A 23,056-nucleotide genomic window follows, 5' to 3' on the forward strand; every position below is an offset into this window, starting at 1 on the left:
TGTGATCTAAGCGCCCCTTTTAAATGCCGCAGGTAATGTAACCTGAGTCTCAGTATCAATACAGTGTTCTTTCATTCTATACTCTAGTTCAGACCGCTTGTCATTTGTGTAATGAGCTTCCTCTTCTTACCCTTATAGAAATATATGAGTCCTCATCTGCATCAATGGCCTCATGCGCCAAGAAGTAAGGATCTTTCATCTCCATGCTAGTGTATTGAACCTACCTACGATCACAATAGTTATGAATAGTCAATTAACACATGAAATGTATGGCTCTTCTTTGTTTCAAAGATAGAGTACCCAATTGTAGCTTAGAATACAATGTTGGGAAAAATTATCTAAAGTTGAACCTATGCGCTGATATGTTGTAGGTTTCAGTCACGCGATCATGAGTTTTTCTGAAAACTTAAATATAAATCTTGAAGTACACAACTTTAATATTCTGAAACCAGAACAAAAAGGAAGATAAGCTACAACATGCCATTTGCAACAAAACATGCTACTAACATAATATTTCTGTAGCTAACAAGTAGGACTGTGTGTGAATTAAAGGTATGGATTATTATATGGGCTGTCTTCTATGTCAGATTTAAGGTAATGTTTCTGAGTATGGGTAATAGGTAACTGTATGAATCTGTGTATTTCTGGCAGTATGGAGAATGAAAGCATACCTTGACAAACAGGATAAGGGGGTATCACAGATGTAGGAGGGATGTGTACATTTGTGGGTGATGTGACAATCTGCTTGGGAACATGGTTTTGTGTGCGTTGTCCATATTTTTGTACTCTATGTAAACAACATTGGGGTCTATGGAGCTCTATGCCTGCTTCATGTGTTGGACAGAAATCTATAGGTGCAGATAGATGTAAATATTATTGTTTTGTCATTTGTATATGTTACTTTATTCTATAAGGTTTTTATGGTGCCAAACTGAGTGGTGCATGTGTGGAAGGAAAGGTACACGTGTGTTTCTGCAAGAGGATGTTGATGGACACCTTCTCCCCCATATATGTTTTAAAACTTGTGTGAGCATGTATGAGTGCCTGTGGGAGAGGATGAGAGGTACAAAAATCCTTGTTTAGGGAGTGTTTCTGTGTGGGGGAGTTGGAAGGATCTCTTTGTTTTGTAAGGAAAAGTAAGTAAAAGGAGTTTGAGGTTCCAGAGCTTGTAAGCTTAACTCATTGGCCATTTCAACTCTATCCCAATGCATTTACGAGACTGTGCCTTACAATTTTCCACATGAGTCAAAACAGTAGAATTTATATACTTGTAGTTAGACCCGCATAAGAGGGTATCTCACACATAGGCCTCTTTGAGAAACAGGCTACTGAAGCAATCAATCAAGTAGGAATAACAAAGCTCTACAATCGAAATGCAAATCTGTTTGGAGCAAGCATAAACAAATAAGTTACTGTTAAGGCAGTTCTTCTGCAATAAGTTGAGTTACATTGAACAAAGCAATGGGTATGATTCACATCGGTCTCTCATTCAGGTCGGCTGTCTCTTGGACATTCCTGTGAAGGAAGAATGCTTTGAAAGGCTCTATTTCCGGGGGAGAAAGGGGGGTCGAGATCTGAAACCCACTACGTAAAGTCACGATATTAAAAATGACTGCATTTCCTTGGGGCCTGGTTCTTTTCTCACCCCCGTTCTCAGTCAGACCCCCCCTTTGCACCGCTTCACTCCTTTCTCTCTTCCCAACCTCCGCTGTGAAATTCCCTGTTACCTTCGCGCCCGACTGGTGCCTTACTCATCTCTTCCCGGAGTTAGCCGGTGACCCGGTCTTCCCCCTGCCTCCCGCTCGGGTCTTGGTTCTCTCTTAACTAAGGTGGGGCAGGGACTTTAACCGGGCCGTTATGTGAACTCCCTGGAGGCCTTGCAGCATTCAGGCCTTCCTCCGTACTCTTCCGTCTCGCCAGTGAGTCAGCCGCAGGTCAAGTCAGCCTCTCTGACAGACCGCGGCAGCTTCTTCTCCTCTGACGAGCTCCGGCCTGACGGGAGGAGGTACTGCGCTAGGTGGGAGTCCGGTTGTCAAGCGACCCCGCCCAGCGTCTCTTCCCGAGCCGGCGCCTCTCTGTTGCCTCACGCTTTGCGCGGGAATCGCTCAGCCACGATATTTCTGCACCACAGAGGGCACAGAGAGAGGGGGGAAAGAAAGAAGTGGGCTCCACCAGTGACAGCCGGGGAAAGATGAGACCACATAAATCACCAGCTGATGCAGTACTTTCCAATGGGCAAATCAGCCAGTTTCTAGACCCCACTTCTCCTCAGGTGGATTATTCAGACTTCCTGTCTCTACCCTGCCAAATCAGCCCGCAGCAACACCCTCCAAGATTCCTAGGGTTGGGGCCAGGTCACTCTCACCAGCTATTTAGGTAGATTAGTCCGCTTTGTTAGTTGGCCACACTGGATTGGTGTCCTTGCACTCTTCTCTCCAGCAGGGCCAGATCAGCAGGAAGGAGGGCAGCCACCACCACTAACTAGCAGCCCCTAAGCGCAATCAAATCAGCTTGGGTCACAAACCCCCTACTCTGAAGACTGCACTCCTGCCAGCCCAGTCAAGACAAAATGGCTGCCCAGTGTCTCCCTTATATAGCCTAGGCCCAAGTCACTAGAGTGGACTGGAAGGTTTTGGATCCCTATATTGTTATCCTATGGGCCAGAGCTCTGAGGTAACTCTAGCAGGCATCCATCTTAGGACCCCCCCCCCCCCTCCATCCACCATTTTAGGAAGGCGCACCTGTACCTCAGCACTGGTTAGCAGTGGTGGGGCACCCGGAGACCTAAAACCACAAAAAAAGGATTGGTGGAAAAAATAATGGTAGGCAAAAAGGGACATAAATAAGGGGAGACCATCCAAAAAGCTGACAGGTCTAACAGGAACGGTTACTAATTTTGCTCCCAGAGAGTGAAGTGGTCTATTGGGGACATACCACTGAAACTGCTGCTTCAGATGATCTGGACCGATACACTGAAGGGCTTTGTAAACAGTACAGAGTGATTTGAACTGCACCCGTTTCTTAACGGGTAGCCAGTGAAGTCTTCTGATATCACCGGAGACAGAGGCAAATTCAGCCGTCCCTGTGAGCAGTCTGGCGGCCAAGTTCTGTAGAAGTTGGAATCTATGCAGTAACCGCTCCTGAATATTGAGGTATAGGCTGGTACAATAGTTCAACCTCGACATAGTTAGTGCAGTGACTACTGTGCGTTGATTTTTCTTTGGTAAAAACTAAGATTTTCTTGCATGTTCTAAGAGCAAATGTGGTAGCCGAGACAACTGAATTGACTTGGTCCTCCAAATTGAGTTTGTCATCAATCAGGACTCCCAGGTTTTTTTTACTTTCCTAGTGGGGATTGGAAGCAAGCCCAACGAATCTGGCCACCAACTTGGGGTCAAGAACTAGGGGTCATTACCAAACAGAACAACCACCCTTTACTTGACATACAAGGAACAGCAGTGAAAGCAGGGAATTAAATAGATGTATACCGTAATTCAAATGGTCATACAAGTGGCTGAAAATAAAGAGGAAGTGAATGGATTTACAAGCTATGAAACATATTTAATTGTGGCAAGTGAATCATTAACCTTCATGTACACCCATGGATCAGACAATGTGTGCTATAGTTTTGCTCTGTTCCGTATATATTTTAGACCTACATGGTATCAACACCGATATTACATGCATACAACATTTTTCTTCCAGTCACTTGATTTGTTTAGGGTATAAAATGGCACGTTCAGTGAGAGACAAATAACGGATATTAGATAGAAAGGACGCATAAAATTACCTTTGTGATGTAGAATTTTTTCAAACCGTCCAAAAAGGAAGTAAAAATGGAGGACACCTGGGGTTTAAGTGCATGCCCTGTGGAGAAAGAGAGCAAGCCGCAGGTCAAAAACATTCATCTTTAACATAATAAATTATTTAAAAGAAACGCATAGAAAAGATCACAAACCGAATTCTTTCAAAAACATATAGCATTACGCATGCGTAGGAATTTAAAAGGGAATCGTTCCTGAGAGGAGGGTTTCAAATGGTCTCATAGACAATGGGAGCAAAGACGTCACGTGGATCCCCGGATGTGGAAGTCTAAAAAATTATTAATACTAATCCACAGTTTAGTGTTGAGTATGTCTCCTCGTGAGCACCATCGTTGTAAGCTTCTCATGAGTTGAGGTAAAGGGTATTTAGGAACCCGTTTGGTGCCAGGGGATAACACCCGAAGACCTCTGAGTTCTCCCTTGTTCCGGACCACAGAAACACTGAGTCTTCTAGTCGCAGTCAGAGATCGAATTTTATTGGTAGCTACCAAGTAACAGGTGTCCTAGAAGCACGACAAACACGGGTCATGTGTTCTCAGGAGACTGTTCGTTTTTACAGAACCAGCCTTCTCCTTATATACAAAAATAATAGCTGCAAGCAAGAATTCTTGAGTTTATGATATGGCTATACACATATTTCTACAATAATACAAAAGAGCGAAGTCATGTAGGCAAGCCCGTATTTTAGACGTCCAATTCGTGATGGATTACCCAGCCAGGCCCGGAACTCCCATCAGATATCGATGAAACCCCAATAAAGGAAGGCACCTCCTAGTCATAAAACTGGCCATAAACAGGGAGCGTGGACAGGTGTGTCTGTGTGTAGAAAACATGATCTGGATGTAGTGAATGGTTTGTGGCATGTTATGCATTGATGCTATCGTATTAGGCCACTGGGCGAGGAGCTGCCCAAACAGGTTCGGCTGGAGGCAATGGAGTCAGTTGGGACGGGTCAGGGGGAAGTCAGGGAAGGTGGACGTGTCCTTTTAGATCAAGCTCGACCTTTAATTGACTTATCATGAGGGCAAGACACAAGATGGATACCGTTTACAAAATGGAGTCTGAGGGGTCGGGACGGAAACTACGATTCAGGGGTGTTAGCATACCTCGATCATGACGCAAATGCATAGGAATGATGTCCTAATCATTATCGGTTCGTCGACACCAAATTCGTCATGGTACGTTGATGTTTCGGGACACGGGTATTGGACCTCGATACCGGGACAACAGTAGGGTCCAGAATTTCAGAACCACAGAGTCGCCATATACATTTCAGCATTACACACCCACCTCCCCTAAACCAAATCACGTTCTGGCCTTCGCTCCTTCCCGTATTATAGAAAGTACACACCCCGCTCCTGGCACCCTCTTTCCCTCCACCTGCATCAGAAGTACCCTCTTCCTCATGTACTATAGCGCTACCTGGCAGCCTGCGCCCATCTGCTCCTTCCCTCTGGCTTTCACTCCAGGGCCTGCTCTGCGCTTCCTATGAGAGCAGCCAGCAGATGCTGCACTGGCAGTGGGTCTGTCAGAGCCGCTGCTGTGCACAGCATGGAGATGCTGCCTCTCGCTGGTGGGTAAATAGCAGGGGAAGGATCAGGGATGATGAGAGAACGTCACACATAACTCCTTTCCCCTCTCGTGTTTAAGGAGACACGCTGGGAGTTGGAAGATATACATTTATTTATTTGTGCATTTTTATAAAGCGCAGATATTACTCGAAGGTGTCAGAACGCTGTACAATAGAGCCAGTTACATTACAAAAGAAAATTGGTGTGGGAGCACACTGCTTCACCTCCCAGCAGGGTCGCCCCTAAGCATCATGGTAGATGTAGTCCGACAAGCGAGTACACTTGCAAAGTCTTTAGAGTGTTTCACCAGGTGGGTGCAGAATAGTGCTGGCCATCTCAGGACACGTGTTTCTAGATTATTATCTGTCATCAGCAGAGATTAGGCATTATTTGGGGTTGCTGAGCAGGCTGCCGTATCCTTGGAACATAGTATCTCTCCAGGCGCACAGGTGCCTCTCCACGAGCTCGTCAGCCCACAGCGGCTCGAGGGAGCCTTCAAATAGAAAATTGGTGTGGCAGCACACTGCTTCACCTCCCAGCAGGGTCGCCCCTAAGCATCATGGTAGATGCAGTCCGACAAGCGACTCTGCTGGGAGGTGAAGCAGTGTGCTCCCACACCGGTTTCTTACTTAAAGGCTCCCTCGAGCCGCTTTGAGCTGACGAGCTCGTGAAGAGGCACCTGCGCGCCCGGAGAGATACTAATACGGCAGCCTGCTCAGCAACCCCAAATAATTTTGCCTAATCTCTGCGGATGACGGATAATAATCCAGAAACACGTATCCAGAGATGGCCAGCACTAATCTGCACCCACCTGGTGAAACACTCAAGACTTTCCAAGTGTACTCGCTTGTCGTTACTCGCTTGTCGATCTGAACTGCATCTACCATGATGCCCAGGGGTGACTCTGCTGGGAGGTGAAGCAGTGTGCTCCCACACCAGTTTCTTACTTAAAGGCTCCCTCGAGCCGCTTTGAGCTGACGAGCTCGTGGAGAGGCACCTGCGCGCCTGGAGAGATACTGCGTTCCAAGAATACGGCAGCCTGCTCAGCAACCCCAAATAATTTTGCCTAATCTCTGCTGATGACGGATAATAATCCAGAAACACGTGTCCAGAGATGGCTAGCACTAATCTGCACCCACCTGGTGAAACACTCAAGACTTTCCAAGTGTACTCGCTTGTCGATTTGAACTGCATCTACCATGATGCCCAGGGGCGACTCTGCTGGGAGGTGAAGCAGTGTGCTCCCCTTTCTTACATTACAAAAGAACCATGGAACACAATAAAACAATGCAAAGAAAAACAGTAGTGCTGCACAAGAAAGCCTGTTATGTTACAAAAAACAGTGGAACACAATAAAACATTACAAAGAAAAACAGGAGACTAAAAATGAAGTTTACATAGACACAAATTCCGGTAAAGTACACAGGATAGAGGAATATACAGGAAAAAATACAAAATTTTACAATGAGGAGTGAACTTCCAAGAAGGGCCTGAGAATGAAAGTATTAGTTCTCAAAGTGTTTTTGGAAGAGGAGAGATTTGCGATCAGCTTTGAAGATCAGGGTAGAGGAGGTGGCACAGACGCATTGCCTGAGAAGGATTGTGCCATCGATCTTTCCCTTTTGAAGATTGGGGGGGCTCAAGCAGAAGCTTTTCCGCATTGCGAGAGGGTTGAGAGCCTCCGGACAATTTCAATTTGTTTGCCAGGTAACAAGGGGAGGACATGTGTAAGGCTTTATGCGTGATGCAGGCAGTTTTGTAAATGGATCTTGCCTCAATCGGAAGCCAATCGCAGAGCGGACAGGATAGGGGGGACGTGGTCACTTCGTTTAGACCCTTAAATGAAGCGAGCTGCTGAATGGAGGATGGATTTGAGAGGGGAGAGTGGGATTTAGGTAGGCCCGTCAGGAGTGAATTGCAATAATCCAGTCTTGAGAGAACCAGCGATTGTACCAAGGTTTTTAAGTCTTTCTCCTGGAAGTACCGACAGATGCCCATAGGAGGTGCAACTGGTATAGTGCGTTCTTGGCAATAGAGTTGACGTGGGAGATTAGGTTGAGTCTTTTGTCAAGAATGACACCTAGGGATTTAGCGCTGTCGACAATGATGGGTTTGCTGTTTAGTAAGTTCAGCTGATCCATCTACAGGGCCGGACTGGGAACCGAAACCGGCCCTGGCAAAGTGCTCAGCCGCCCCCCCCCTCTCCCCTGGGGGTGCCAGGGCCGGTTTTCGGCCGATTTTGTTACAGGGCCGTTTTTGCAGCTATGCTGCAAAAAACGACCCTGTAACAAAAACGGCCCCCTCGGGCCCAAAACCGGCCCCCACCCATGCGGCCGACCGGGGGATTGCCCGGTGCCCACAACGGCCAGTCCGGGCCTGTCCATCTATGATTGAACGGGAGGAGGTGAGAGGTAGAAAGGAGGAGGAATTCAGTTTTGGCGGGATTTAGAATGAGTTGGTGACCTAACATCCAGTTGTAAATGGATTTGAGAGTAGAGTTGAGTAGTGAAAGATCATGGGCGGAAGACACCTTGAGGTAGATTTAAGTGTCATCCGCATATAGATGGTAATCGATCCCAGATTTGCTTAGGAGGTTCCCTAATGGTTCTAGGTAGAGATTAAACAAGGTGGGTGCCAGGATAGAACCTCGTGGGACGCCTTGACCTACAGCCAATGGGGATGAAAGACTGTTCGCTATCTTAATCATTTGGGATCTGTCCAAGAGGAAAGAGGCAAACTATTTAAGCACTGTGCCATCCAATCCCATTCTCTGTTGAAGAGTGTTAAGGAGGGTACTATGATTAACAGTGTCAAAGGCTGCAGAGAGGTCTATCAGAATCAGAAGGCACGATTCCCCAGAGTCTAGTACATGCAGCGCCTCATCAACCACTTGCAGCAGGGCTGTTTCAGTGCTGCAATTTTGGATGAAGCCAGATTGGAAGACGTCTAGGAGATTATTGTCCATAATATGTAGGGCCAGTTGTTTCGCAACACATTTTTCGGTGAATTTCGACAGAAAAGGGAGGTTGGTGATAGGGCAGAAGTTGTTGAGGTCTTTCGCATCAGCTGAGGTTTTTTTTTTTTTAGAAGAGGGGTAACCTGTCCTGATTTAAGGGCGACAGGGAGGGAGCCTTGACTGAGGAAGAGAATAACTAGCCTGGTCCAGTAAGAGAGATTATGGGTGTAGAAATCGATGGTGATGCCGCAAGGGATGGGGTCAGAAGAATGGTTGGATGGTTTAGTTTCGAGGATGCATTTGAGGAGTTCATCTTCCGAGATGATGTCAAAGTGTTGCCAGGTGACTAAGGATTTCCGGTCCTCAAAGGGGGTGGGGTGGGTGACCTGATTCATCAGTGCTTTGACCTTTTTATCAAAGAAAATAGCAAAAACGGCTGCTTTCTTTGTGGAGTCCTCAGGCTTAGTAGTTAGGGGAGAACAGTTTGGGTTTTTGATGAGGTCAAAACGTTTTTTGTGTCTGTTTTTGGCTGAGTCGTGGAGGGATCTGAAATGTGATGTTTTTTCATGGAAGATGTGGTTGTGGTATTTGGATTTTGCTGAACGTAAATAAGAGAGAGTCTCTGGATACCAGGAGGAAAAGGTGCACCTGTGCCCAATCTTCCTCCCACTTCTTGCGTCTGGGGAGCCCTGAGCATGATAGGGGGGAAATCTGGAAATGGTTGCTTAGCCATGACTAGCCACAAAAGCTTCTGTTTCTCACTGCACCTATGTCCACAGAGTGAATGTAATCCCTCGTTCATGTTGGTGGCTTCCCCTAGAGGTAATGCAAAACATTACATTTTTCTTTAGTTTTCAAGTTCTGCACATTTCTAACAAATTTGATGAGCTGTAAGTAGATGTTTCCCCTAGAAGACAGCTGCAGAAGAAGCAATACAGCTCCAGAGCCTCATTTCTGACCACCTGTAAACATTCAACTGCGGCTCGATCAACACCAGTCTTGGCCTTAACTGTAGCTGAGCCTTATCAGGTCAAAAGTTGTACCTCAAAGTCGACGAAAATCATGTAGCTGATAGACATTTAAGTATACCATGACGTTTTATAAAGGAGAATGACTCGTAGTACATAAATAATTCAACTAAAGTAAAACAATATCATACAAATAACTTGGGGTGAACGGGAATGAGTTTCGGGTAGTTATAACAGTAATTAGCACGTGGTCATTTCTTAGCATCAGGTAAACACGAGTTTTATGTCAACACTTTTACTAAGCTGACTGCGTGATTAGTTTTAAGCTTCATTTTTGCAAAGTTGTATTGCGCCAGAACATACACATTTCTTTCCCTTTTAGGCTTGGGTAGATTGATTGATTGCCCATATTCACAGGAGGTTGAGCTGAGGAAGGACTTCAGTCTGATTTCCAAGATCGGCAACTCTAACCACTAGGCCGCATCTCGTCCAGAGCTTTGCACTGCGGAGAATGAGTTTACGTTTAACAGTAGGCGGGTTCTAAAAGCTTACTCTGGAGTGGGAATCATATCCGGCGATTCTTAAGCCCTTGGAGGAGACAGAGTGAGAAATGCCGGCATCTGCAAATGGAATCAGTAGCTCCTATCCATTTAATTCCTCTGCTTAGAAAGAGAAGTTACATTTGCATACTCTAGAGCTATGCGGCTATGTGCATACCTCTCCGAGAGATATTAAAATAGGAATCGGGTTAAATTTAAACCTCCAACTTGCTTAAAAACATATGAATACTCCCTACTGCCACCTAAATGGAGGCTGTGGAGAAGTACAGAGCATGTGTGATGGATGTAAGAGGAAAAACTGTCAGAGATTGGATACCATATTTTCTTCTGCAAAGGTTCTTAACCTTTAATTTGCCAGCCTTAAGGAGACTTCAAAGTAACATGCATAACAGCATTGTACTTAAACAGCACTATACCTCTGACACAATAATGGTAATTAGCTAGACAATATGGCACTCTTGCAGGCTTCCTCTTAGTGTTTTCGCTCACAGCATGCACCCTAGTGTATCAGCACTCTCAGTATGTGGCCTGGCCCTCCACTTTCCTAGGGCTGAAAAGGCATACCAGCCAGGAGCAGACTCGTACCTCTATTTGTCTCTGTGCTATGTACAGTTAAGAAACACATGCTACACGCTAACGAGCAGTAGAGCTTGCTTTCCCATAACATTCTACTCTCGCCCTTCTCGTTTTTCGAACTCTACCACTTCCGTTGTGTCAGAGAATCCCAGTTCTATGCTGAGATTACAGTGGTAAAAGAAAGAGTCTTCAGGCTAAGTAAGGAATGTATCTTATTTCAAGAAAAAAAAACCAGGAGGTTCAGCGTTACCATACAGCTTTCCCAGGGTCCATTTTTTGCTTCATTAGACAGAAAAAAAGTTTCTACTACATCAAGTTCAGCCTAAAATGAAATCTGGTTTGCAAAATGTTTTCACACGATAAGAAAATTGTTTCACTAGATGATATTAGTATCTTTTTTAACATATTAGGCAAATCCTTACTGTTTCCGGTCTCCCTAACCACATATATAAGAGAATTGTTTGTATATGTGATACATAATTATAAGGGTGGTAGAACAAGGTCCAAACACACCACACCTGACTGAAGGGAAAGGAGGTTATTCTTTATATATACTGACAAGAACAGTGCACTAATGTGTGAGTCAGTTCACCTTCTAATGATAGCACACAATCAACATGGCATCTGTCACATAAGGTGCACCGCCTGATAGCGTGGGCCTTCTGAGAGGTTCCTTTAAATAATCCCTTTAATCAATCTCTTATACATATCTGATATTAAACATAAAATCTGTAGAACTCATAAAACAAAACAATATATTACTAGTCGAATGATTGCCTATCCAGTTTTCATCCATTTCCTAATACGCCCCAATGCATTTAGAAAAACCTTCTTCAGAAAGGGTAAGTTTTTCGAAAAGCATTGTTTTATAATTATTATTAGGAAGCTTATAAAGCGCTATGGTTACTCCAACCGGAGTGTCCCCGCGCTAGGACATAATGAACCCCAGTGACCCTCCCAAGCTAACCACCATCCAGGGTGGACATCCACACAGAGGTGACACCCTACTACTTTAGCCCTCCTGGGGGTGACGGAAGAGCCAGGTTTCCAGTTTCTTGCTGAACAGAGACTCTGACTCAGATGTCCTCAGATCCACAGGGAGCTCATTCCATGTCTTGGCTGCCAGGAAACCAAAGGATCTCCCGCCAGCCCGAGCCTTCTACACCCAGGGCACAGTCAATCTAGCACTGCCCAACAATCTCAGATTACGAGTAGGCTGGTAGACCGTCAGGAGGGGGAGAAGAAAACGAGGCCCCCTTTTCCTGAGGATCCTATGACTAAAGCATAGGGCCTTAAAGGTGACTCTGGCCCGGATAGGGAGCCAATGCAGTTCCTTTAAAGCTTCTCCCACTGAGGGCCCTCCTTGGGATATTCAGGATAAGCCGGGCTGGGCTGTAGCATTTTGGACCTTCTGCAAGATGTTAAGAGTTTTTGCAGTAACCCCTAGATACAGGACATTGCAATAGTCAAGGCAAGACATGACCAGAACCTGCACAATAGTTCTTTTAGCATCCAGGGGGAGGAGGTCCAGAATCTTACGTAGCATCTTTAAATTGCCAAAACATGTCCCGGCCACAGCAGTTATTTGTTCAAAGAAGTATAGATTTTTGTTGAACACCACTCCCAAATTTTCACCTTGGCTTTTGGCACTGGACTAAGTCCTAGTGCATCTGGCCACCAATGCTGAGAGAGAGTGCTGTTTTCCAACCACCGTCACCTCTGTCTTCCCTGCATTTAACTGGAGGCAACTCAGTCTCATCCAGTCCATAAGCTCCCCCAGGCAAGTTCTGGAATAGGCAGTCCTTCCAGATTCCTTCTGTTCCAGGTTCACAACTAGATGAGTGTCATCAGCATATGACACCAGCTTAATTCCATGTCTCAGAACAATATTTGCAAGCGGGCGCATATAAATGTTAAACAGGGTGGGGCTGAGAGCTGATCCCTGTGGCATCCTCTGGTGTAAAGGACTCTGGAGCTGAAAGGATGTTGCAAAACCTGGAAGGATCTATTTTCTCAAAAATTCTTCAGCCAAATCTACGTGACACCTCCGACCCCGACTTCCCGTAACCTCTCAAGTAGGAGGCCGTGTTGAACGCAGCACATAGGTCCAGCAGAATCAAGGCCTTGGTCCTACCTTCATCGGCTGCAGCCCTCAACACTTCGGCTGCCAGGAGGAGAGCGGACTCCGTACTATGCATAGGCCTAAAGCCGGACTGGGTATCATGAAGAACCCGCCTCTCTTCCAAAAACCTCGAGAGTTGGCCAGTCAGATATTTCTCTGCGATTTTAGCTACATAGGGAAGTAGAGATATGAGTCTTAGATTTTCAGGAAGAGCGTGGTCCAATAAGGGATTCTTCAATAGAGGGAACACCATAGCATGTTTCCAGTTGCTGGGGACCTGCCCCTTGCTAAAGGACAGGTTCAGTAGCGAGGTGAGAACAGGAGCAATGATTTTCTTTCCTAGTTGCAAAAATTTTGGTGGGGCCGGATCAAGAGATGACCCAGATTTCACCACCTCCATCAGCCTGAGGACCTCGCTTTCCACCAGAGGACCGAGGGCAAACTTATCCTCGGTCCACGGGGCCTCCATACCAAGCGCGGGGGCATGCCTCCTACTACTTCCAGGAAAGGTGGAATATATCTTATCAGTCTTATTAGTAAAGTAGTCAGCGACCTTATTGCAATAATCCGTAGAGGCAGGGAGCGCAACTGTCACCCGTTCTTAAGAGGACAACTGTTTCACTACCTGAAAGATGGTCTTCATGGAATTGTTTGCTAGCTCAATCTGCCCTATGTAGTATTCCCTCCACACTCTCCTGATCTGACAATGGTAAAACTTCAAAGCCTCTAAATATTTCTGTCTGTTCTCATCCCGATAGCTCTTCCTCCATTGGCGCTCAAGATGTTTACAGCTGGATTTCATTTGCGCCAGATCTCCCGAGAACCACTTCGCAGAGGCTGATGTATGCCCACTTTTACATTGTTTTAGCAGTATCAGGGAGTCCACAACCTCCAACAACCAACTAGATATTAAATTATCAGCACTCTGGATGTTGTCCCCTACCTCAGGAGGTCTGCCAGCCAGTGCTTCTTCAAAGGCATCCTCAGTTAATGCGGCCCATTTCCGGACCAATGTAGGTTTGGAGCAACCACCCTGCGAGTGGAGGGCCTGACCTGGCGATAATAAACTAAAAGGCAGTAGGTAGTGGTCTGACCAGGCTACAGGGACCGGCAGTAAAGCACCTGTCTCTGTAGAGTTTGTGAAAATGTTATCTAACGTATGACCTCTGTTTCGTGTGGAAGTATGGATCGATTGGTTCAGGGCCAGAGCCTGAAGGCCTAACAAAAACTCAGCCGAATCTTTACAACCTTTATTTTTTAAATGCACATTAAAATCCCCCAGTAGGAGAAAGTTAGAGTAGCGGAGGGCATGTGGGGGAAGTATTTCCAGGAGTTCATCAATAAAGGTTTTCCCAGGACCAGGAGGTCTATAAATGAGGAGCCCAGAAACAGATCTAGAGCTAGTAATATTCAGACTAAAAAAGCAGCTTCGTAGCTAAAAAGCCGGAGTTTATCCAATTTAAGCTAAAGATCTCTCCTGAAAATCACAGCAATGCCTCCCCCTCCTGGCCAGACCTGTCCACCCTCAGTTTTTGGCCTTATGACTTCTAGTAAACTATCCTTCATATCAAATATGGACAACAAGATTACATCTAATGCCTTCTCAAGAGGCCCACCCTGTCTGTTAGTGCACCCTGTGTCACACACCAGGTTGGATGTTGCTATCAATGGACTCATGAAACCTCTCAACTGGAATAAGGTGCATGACTCTCCGAGGTTAGAACTATCAAAACAATATTTATGAGTCTGCATCTTTATAGCGTTTGCTATGGCTCTTGTGTATTCGCCTTCTGTCATTAATGAATAAGTTACTTACCTTCGGTAATCCCTTGTCTGGTAGAGACAAGATCTAGCCACAGATTCCTTACCTTAGAATTATCCCCCGGCACCAGACTGGATCCGGAAACTTTTCTACGGCAGTACATATGGGCAGTGAGTGACTCACTAACATCGTCCATCGGATTTGACACCGGCAGAGTCCATATAAACGGACGTGCTGATATCAGTTTCTTCTGCAACTGCTTTCTGCAATGCAAACAGTGTGCCCAAAAAGAATCTTCTTTTTTTTTTTGAATGACCATATTTGTTTTAGCGTTTTGTATATATATATATATATATATATATATATATATATAAGTGTCTGTGTGTTTTTTGTTTTAAGAAAGAGAGAATCAGTTCGCAGAACAAGGAGGATGGGTGGGCTGGTAAGGAATCTGCGGCTAGATCTGGTCTATACCAGATAACGCATAACCAAAGGTAAGTAACTTATTCACCTGACAGAGACGTCTAGCCACAGATCCCCGACCAGGCTAACCTGTCTGAAATAAGAAGGAAAAGAGAGACCAGCTGCCAAGAAGGAAATTGAGGGAGAAGACATCTCACCAGAAATATTGAGGAGAAGCCCTCACGGAACTGAATCCGCAACTTGAACAAAACATGGAAGGAAGGATAAAGATGAGTCAGAAAGAACAGTCCATAGAAGCACAATACTACATTGTTCACTTAAAGTCAACTGGGCCAAGAAAACAGAACAGATGGCATAGGACAGTAGCTACAACCATGAATCAAAGCTCCTAGCCATAGAAGCAAGCAATGCAGAAAGAAAAGAAATCAAGGAGACCATTCCAGGCCAGACTGAATACGGGAAAAAAAAAGGGGACGGTATAGCAAGCTTGGATTAAGATTCCGCTTCACTCTAACTATCCCGAAAATGGCGTTAGCGGAGTCAGATTGAGAGCCAAACATATACTGATCATCAAAAGGCATGTCCACCAAGGTGGACTGAACAGCCTCAAAGAAGCCAGAGGTGGGTAGTCAGGTAGCGGCAAAGAGCTACAGCGAGCGCCATGGCTCGTTCAATATAATCTGTGGTATCTACGCCACAACGAATCAATCATTTAGACACCAGGCGACCATCCTGGACCAGCTGAGTAAGAGTGTACCGAATATCATCAGGGATGGAGGGGAGAAGGCACAAGACTAATCCCACAACACATGAGAAAGACAGGGCAAAACAAAAGCAGTATTAGGAGACTGCAAAGCGGAGCTGGTGGCAGAAAAGAGATATCGACCAAGAGCATCTAGACTTTCAGATTCCCATACTGGAGGGACATCAGGCACGGCGCCAATGTCGGGGGAGGCTGTAGCAGCCTGACCCACAAAGCTGTGCAGAGTAGGATGCCGGTATAGGGAGACCGGGTCTCCATGGACAGGATAGTGCCTATGAGCTATAGACCGGTCAATGGAGGCCCTTGAAACAGCTTTAGCCCAAGTGCCAAATAGCGAAGAGGGCTTCACTGAAGGTTTAGTCCTCATTTGGCTCTGATGAAGCACCCCAAATAGGGGATCAATGGCCACAGAAGGAAGCTGCAGTCACAGAACCAAGACAAATCTCCGCAAAAGCACAGAAAAGGCGAGCTCGCTTCACAAGCGAGGCTAGGAAGAGAAAACAAGTCAGAGGATGGGGAAGAATCAAGGCTACTAGCCTCACCAAGGTTAGACACCCAATGAAACTAAGGACGAGGCTGAGGAATGCAAGTTATGTCATCATCGAAATCACTGAATTACCTGTGTCTCAAGGAGGAAATAGCAGGGGGCTCTTCTGAAAGCAGAGGAAAGTAGCCCAAAATGAACTGTTCCACCAACGCGGTTCCCGATGTTGAAGAGGCGACACGTGGCGTCGTGGAGAGACAAAGTAGGGACGATCAGCAGCGTCGATGCATATGTCGGATCCAACGCTGGCATCACAGGTAGGAACCGCTAAGGGATGTGCACAGAAGCTGATAAGCGTTCGATCAAGGAATCGGAGGGCCTCAATGACACAGAGAGGACACGCTGGATTGGTGTCAGGCACAGCTTCATGAAACTCCTTGGGAAATGAGATGCGCACCAGAGGGATGCTGAGAACCAAAAATGGCATAAAGGGAGAGATAGTATTCCCTCATATGAGCCAGAGTCACCTCGGCGCCAGGAAGCACCCGAAGGCATGGGACACATTCTCGCTCCGATCCCGAAATCGGAAGAATAGGACGTGAGTCATGGACACCACGCATATGCTGTAAAATTGGGGAAAGCCGTGGTGTTGACCGCCCACGACCACCAGAGAGGACGAAGGACTTCGGAAGCCGGCCCTCGAGCGGTCCTCGGAGGGAGACGAGGACCAAGACCGACGAGGGACCAAGACCACCGCATCGCTAACAGTGTCATGCTGCGCTCCTGCAACTCTAACAGCCAAAGCTGAAGACATGAGCCACACCAGTCAGGGTGCACGCCCAGACACCACATGCAAATAGAATGAGGGTACAGGGTGGACATCTTAGTCCGCAGGACCCCACAAATATCCAGAAACGCACACGGTTTTGTTGATGTCCTGATAGGCCAAAATTGGCTAAAGGTACCACTCTGCATCCACGTGAAAGCACGGAAAGGAAGAAGCGGACACCAACGCTTTTGGGGACGGCTTAAATGGACTCTGCCGATGTCATATTCTGTGGTCGACATAGTTACGGAGTCGATTGACGCCCTCTACGGACGCACAGCGATACTGCTGTAGAAAAGTTTCTGCATCCAGTCTGGTGTCTGAGGATGATTTTAAGGTAAAGAACCTGCAGCTAGACTTCTCTAGCAGATAGGCATTTACCTCCTAAAAATGACTCCGGGTGAAAAGGATCACATCACGCATGAAAGATTATGAAGTGAAACAGCGCCTAATGATTAGAAAGTTGACAGAGGCTATCATTCCCAAGAGAAATTATGTAACACTAAAATCTAAGAGCAACAGATAGCATGTGTTTCAAACAATTCAGCACTAAGTAAAACTATCAAACATATATTTATTACCGAGGAATAGAGTTACCACCCTTACTGCATATGGACCCCTTATAGGATTGTCCCCCCATACACGTTTAGTCCCTGAACAGCCCAGGCAATGTCATATTGTTATCTGTGGTCGTATACATCCCGACTCAATCAATTTTGTGGGGTTTAAGATGCTCTGTGCCATATTTGTATTTTTTGCCTGCATATTTTAAGGGGTTACAGTTTCACATATACATGGGTACCTTTGATATATCTGGTGTTCAGTATGTATACAGAGGGCAACGGCCTATTATGTACCTTGAAAACTCAATAAAATATGTTTTTTTTAAAAATATATATATTTATTAAATAGTGCCAGATTGGACCACAAGTGATGACCTTAAATCGACTTTTAGGGGCAAACCCTTGTCTGCTACGAAACAGCCACACCTGTCAAATCATTAACGCTAAGTTTCAATACCGAGTGCTGACAAATTTTAACAAAGTTAAATGCAAACATCCAAAAAGGGTTCTTATCTGACCCTTTACTTATTACATTGGAAATAAAGTGATCAAATCGAAGATACTCCATCCACACACAGTTATACAACTCAGGACCTTTGCAACATGTGACACAAGGAATTTTGCGTATAAGTTATCCAGTGCCTGTATGGGCTTCTATACGCTGGAAAGACAACATACCCAGGCGAAAAAAAGGACCGATTAAGAACAAAAACAAGTTTACAATGTACAATTTTAAATCACCCCTTGCTCGCCAGTTTTATGGAAACTGCCCTGAACACCAATTAGATCAGTAATGGAAAGGGAAAAATGTAGAGTCAACATCAAATGTTTACTAGAGAGGTAATCCAAGAGGATGGTGAAACTTAACAGCCAAGGGAATTAAATGGAAAGTTAGATTTGTCATGTCATGGAACAATCGAACATTTATAAGTCACAACTAAGCCTACAATCAACAATGAACTAAAAAATACATCGCATAGACTAAGGAGGATGAGGTCACTGAAACAAAACAGTGGGAATGGGTTGGTGAAGGGTTAAGTGCACACCCTTTATCAATATAGCATCAGAAAAGAGTCAGAACAATTTCTAGCATCACACAAGGAAGGACTCCTATGGATTCTCATGGGGAAGGTATGAAATCATTGAGACATATCTGATCATCTGACATAGTTCGTTGATATAAGGAATGATATGTATATTTTGTTTTTTTCTTAGATATTTGCTTGCCCCTGAAAAAGGGACAGTGGAGTTAAAAGACACTAGGCAGTGAGCAGCATGAACTGTATTGAAGAAATAAATGATTTCATGATCATCATTTTGTAACTTTATTCGGTTATTACAAACCGTTAAAGCGCACAGAACATAATAAAACTAAAACGTCATGAAACCAAAGGTGAGAGAAAAGCACAATATTGGGTTATCACATAAGACAAGTGGCTATACAATAATTTAATTGTAATAACTGACATGGGCGATAAAAGCATGAGTTTGTACAAATCAATCAAACTGAGTTCTAAATAATGGTAAACATCGTTTACAACGATGTTTTCACAATGCGGTACCTTTACACCGCGGCTGTGACAACGCAAGTCGTTACCACGACTTGCGCTGGAGGGCGCTCAAGGTCTAAAAATAGTTAATTTACTATCCTAACACCTTCCCTAGGGTCCACGGGGACTGGTGTTAGAATAGTAAATTAAACTATTCGAAATCCGCGCCCCCCCAACGCAAGTCGTGGTAACGACTTGCGTTGTCACGGCCGCGTTGTAAAGGTATGCGTTGTGACGGTACGCGTTGTACCGTCATATATCCCTAAATAATACATGGGACCACCTTATAGACTTGAAAACACAACTAAACTATTGTTTCTATTCTTTTCATTTTCCCTTCCTTACATTGCTTTCTCGCCTACAACTCCGCTGGCTGTAAGATCTGCATTTTGCATCTACTGTTGACTGTGCTTTATCAGGTGAGCCAACATCCCCACAGCTAAGGGCTGAGCCCCACGAAGCAAACAATATAAATGCAACAAATAAATCAGCTGGTGCGATACGAAGGACCAAGATGAGCAACAAATATGGCCAATGATCCTTCAACTACAGAATAATATGCATTACCAGAGACGAATATGTAGATTTGCTCAGAGACGCTAACCTCTGGGACCATTAGTTACTAAAGCCAAATCTTTAGAAAATAACAGAAAAAGGAAGGTCATTCCTAAGGGTACCCTCGCAGAAAAAATACCTCTGTGATCGCTACAATGTAAAGATGCCTCCTCTCTTACGACAGAAAAAGAGTAGTAGACACTTTTCAGGAAGGAAACAGTTACTCCACCCATTACGAAATGCACCATTAGATGGAACCATCTAAGAAGTGAATGGGGGTACAAATAGGCAGAGGAATGAAATGGACCCCGTGTTTCAAGCTTATTTAGACGAAGCTCATTCTCTGCTTTCAGTGCACAGAATCCATCTATGCCATACTAATACTACTACTAATAATAATACCCGTATTTGTAAAGTGTGAACAATTACCCAAGGATGTCAAGGCGCTGGAGGCCATCTGGAAGATTAAGCGAGCTATTGCCCAGAGTCACATTGTGCTGGGCTAACCTGCTGCTGGCGTTCCAACCGTGAGCCCCCTTGTTCCAGAGTCAGTAGCCCTGGCCGCTGCGCCACACCTCTTCCCTAGCATACATATTGGATACTATAACATACATTAAAAATACTTGGCGAATATATAAAAACCAGTAAGCATGGGAGAACACTGTGATAACTGCACAGAAGTATAGCATGCTTTCTCAATACGAATAGCTAGTATTGTGCTATCTAGCAGAAATTATACCTCTATTAGTGTAACTAATGCTGTAGGTTTCTAGCTGCAGGAAACCAACTAGTATCATACTACACATAAACAGGTTTTAACTAGGACTGCTTGGCTCACCTTTGGTAGCTACGCCAGATGACTAGACAATCCTAAAACAACATGGGAGAGGGATTATTTGCAACAGCAAAACAATACAGTTAAGAAAAACACAACATAAAAGGCCACAGGTTTAAGCTTAACCCCTTCCACGCTGATGACGAGCTGGGCTCGTCATGGCGTAGCCTCCTCGCACGCTGATGACGAGCCCAGCTCGTCACGTAACATGCGCTTTGAAAAATCTCAGCGTACGAGCGGAATTCCGCCCGCACGCATGCGGTTAAGAACCTAATATAATTAGGAGTGATGGAGAATGCTCAAAGGGTTCAAGAATTGTAAGGAGAAAAGTTAAAAATGCTCAACTTCTCAACCAAGAGGGTATGTCAGAACCTCCGCCCAGAAACAAAATGTTTATGTATCAGTGTTTTCCATTTCAAAAAGTGCAAAACACACAGACAAAGCCTGTTCAGTTGATATTGCATCTGGGCATGGGTGGATCAAACTGAAAGTGCCACGCTAACAGGTGGCTGTACTACTGCTGGGTGACCTTAAACCAAACTGTAAAAGGTCACCATAGACCCCATATCTAGTTTTACTACAAAGCAATGTTGCTCCTGTCACCAGTTGCATCAGAATTCTCCTACAGCGCTTTGGAAGGCTAAATCTAAAATGGCCTGGAGCAACCTTGGAGCGAAGAAGCTCTCCTTTACTTTCCATTTCCACCCACTACTTGCTTGCTTAGACTAGAACCATGCTGGGCTTTAGGATCATCAAAGACCTCATAACAGAGATATCGGAGTATAATCTTCTCTGCACTGCTGTCGGTGTTCAGTTTCCTTGTGTTTTACAAAAAGCTCCAGCTTAATGGTGGTATGAGTGGAGTTTATGGACACCAACGGCTGTTTTTCACACACTTTTTCAACTCTGGATACTGTTAAATATGGTTTTCGTTGTGGTACCCATTGTGTTCCACTTCCATTATTTTTTTTAAGACGATACCTCATTCTTTCCTAAATGTAATGGGCAGAATGGAGTAGATATCGATAACCTATAAACTAGATAATACATGGACACTACTTCGAACTAACATTTTTCCACAATTCCTGTCCCAATTTTATCTTTCACTACCTTAAAGTATTGTTTCTCAGGGCTTTCATGGCTTCTTTGGGATGATTTTGGACACATTCATTTTAATTGAATTCCTACTCTTACAGAATAAACCGACAATTGACTTGCAGTTGACCAGGCCATGGTAGCTTCAAAGAGGACAATATTCCCTGATCTGTGTGAGCCATGGTGCTGTTCCTTTCAATTCAGACCTACGCTGGGGCAGCTCCTCCGATTGAGCAGAGGAACGTCACCCTACAAATAAAAGCCTCAGGCCAGAGCTGGAAAAAAAATGGTAATAAAGTTTTATTTATTATCATTTTATTTTTCAGCAACCGACCCGTCCCAAACTGAGCATTAGGACGGGGCATTGCTGCTGAGTGGCAGCAGGGATCTTTTTGCTCTCGAGTTTAAAATGCACATGTCTCTTTGGCCGGCCATTGCATCTTCCGATGGCCAGCCAGGCATGTGCATTTTAAACCGGTCTAACACCATCTATTTTGAGACCGCTGGATTAGAGAAAGCAAAGGTCTCCAGTGCTCTTGTGAGTGATGATAGAGGCTGTTCCCACCAATCCTAGCGTTGCTCCCATGTTGCATGAGAACAGCACCAGGATTGGCTTGGGAGTCGCACTTGTAGAAAAGGTAAGTACCTATTTTAATGTGTCCTCCTTGCCCCCACCACCCCCGGCACATGCCAGTCACCACTGGTCCTAAACGGATTTCTGTAAACTCAGCTTTGAAATAGATGGCAATTAAGTCTGTGTAGCAATTGTATTTATTTGCATTCCCCCCGGCTGGCCTACTTGGTTGCGGATAGGTGACAATGGCTTTTTTTTAGAATTATTACAGCTCTATTATATGTCAGTGAAAAATTGTTAAATTTACCTTACAGCACGCTAAAATTATTGGAAAAAGTAGCATTAAAACATGAGAATGTGTGAGCCAAAAAAGATACAAAAAAACGAATCCAATGCAAGTTCACATTCATTCATTACTCACCCATGGTGGTTCTAATCGTGAGTACCACTGGTATAACATTGGTAATCAAAACTAATCAAGGGGCAATTAATCCGTAATAAGTGCAAAAGGCTAATATACAATTAAGGTGTCCCGGTGTCAACTATATTGGTCTAAAAAAAGTCATATTTGGGAGCATTACAGAACTCGTGCATGCAGTATTGAGATGAGATTTAATTGCAAGGACAAAGCATACACATGTTCTCAACCTTTGAGGAGACTAAACATACCTTGGAGAAGACCAACTCTCAATCAGACTAGCATGTTTCTTTCTCTAGAATTAAGAACCCAGATGATCTCAAACAACTGAGACCGAAACGCCGTCGACCCCCTACAACAAGAACTCCATACAATCTGTATAATTTATTTATGAGTTCTCCTATATGTTGTCATATATTTTAAAGTCACCCTCACTTATCACATCATGCTTGTTGTCACTTTTTCTATGTGAGCTCCTGAACTATTTTCTGCATAACTTTATAAATTAAATAACTGACGTTATTTTGACTGACGTGTCCCTGGTCACACTGATTGTTGATCCCCGAGATATCAAGTATTGTTTTAGACTTAAGCTCAATTGCTCTAAATTTTGATGCTGCCCTTGCGTCTG

At 44.7% G+C, this 23,056-nt stretch overlaps 1 protein-coding gene across 1 annotated transcript in view; it reads right to left on the reverse strand.

The window, feature by feature from the left end:
• The window catches only part of AGPS (alkylglycerone phosphate synthase), a 732,223-nt gene that overhangs the window by 268,601 nt on the left and 440,566 nt on the right, over nucleotides 1-23,056 (reverse strand). Inside the window, exon 13 of the mRNA XM_078681513.1 lies at nucleotides 3,791-3,867. Coding sequence (XP_078537639.1) covers nucleotides 3,791-3,867 — 77 coding nt within the window. The remainder of the gene's footprint in view (nucleotides 1-3,790; nucleotides 3,868-23,056) is intronic.

Source organism: Lissotriton helveticus, chromosome 3_1 (genome assembly GCF_964261635.1).
Source record: "Lissotriton helveticus chromosome 3_1, aLisHel1.1, whole genome shotgun sequence".
Taxonomy (NCBI): Eukaryota; Metazoa; Chordata; class Amphibia; order Caudata; family Salamandridae; genus Lissotriton; species Lissotriton helveticus.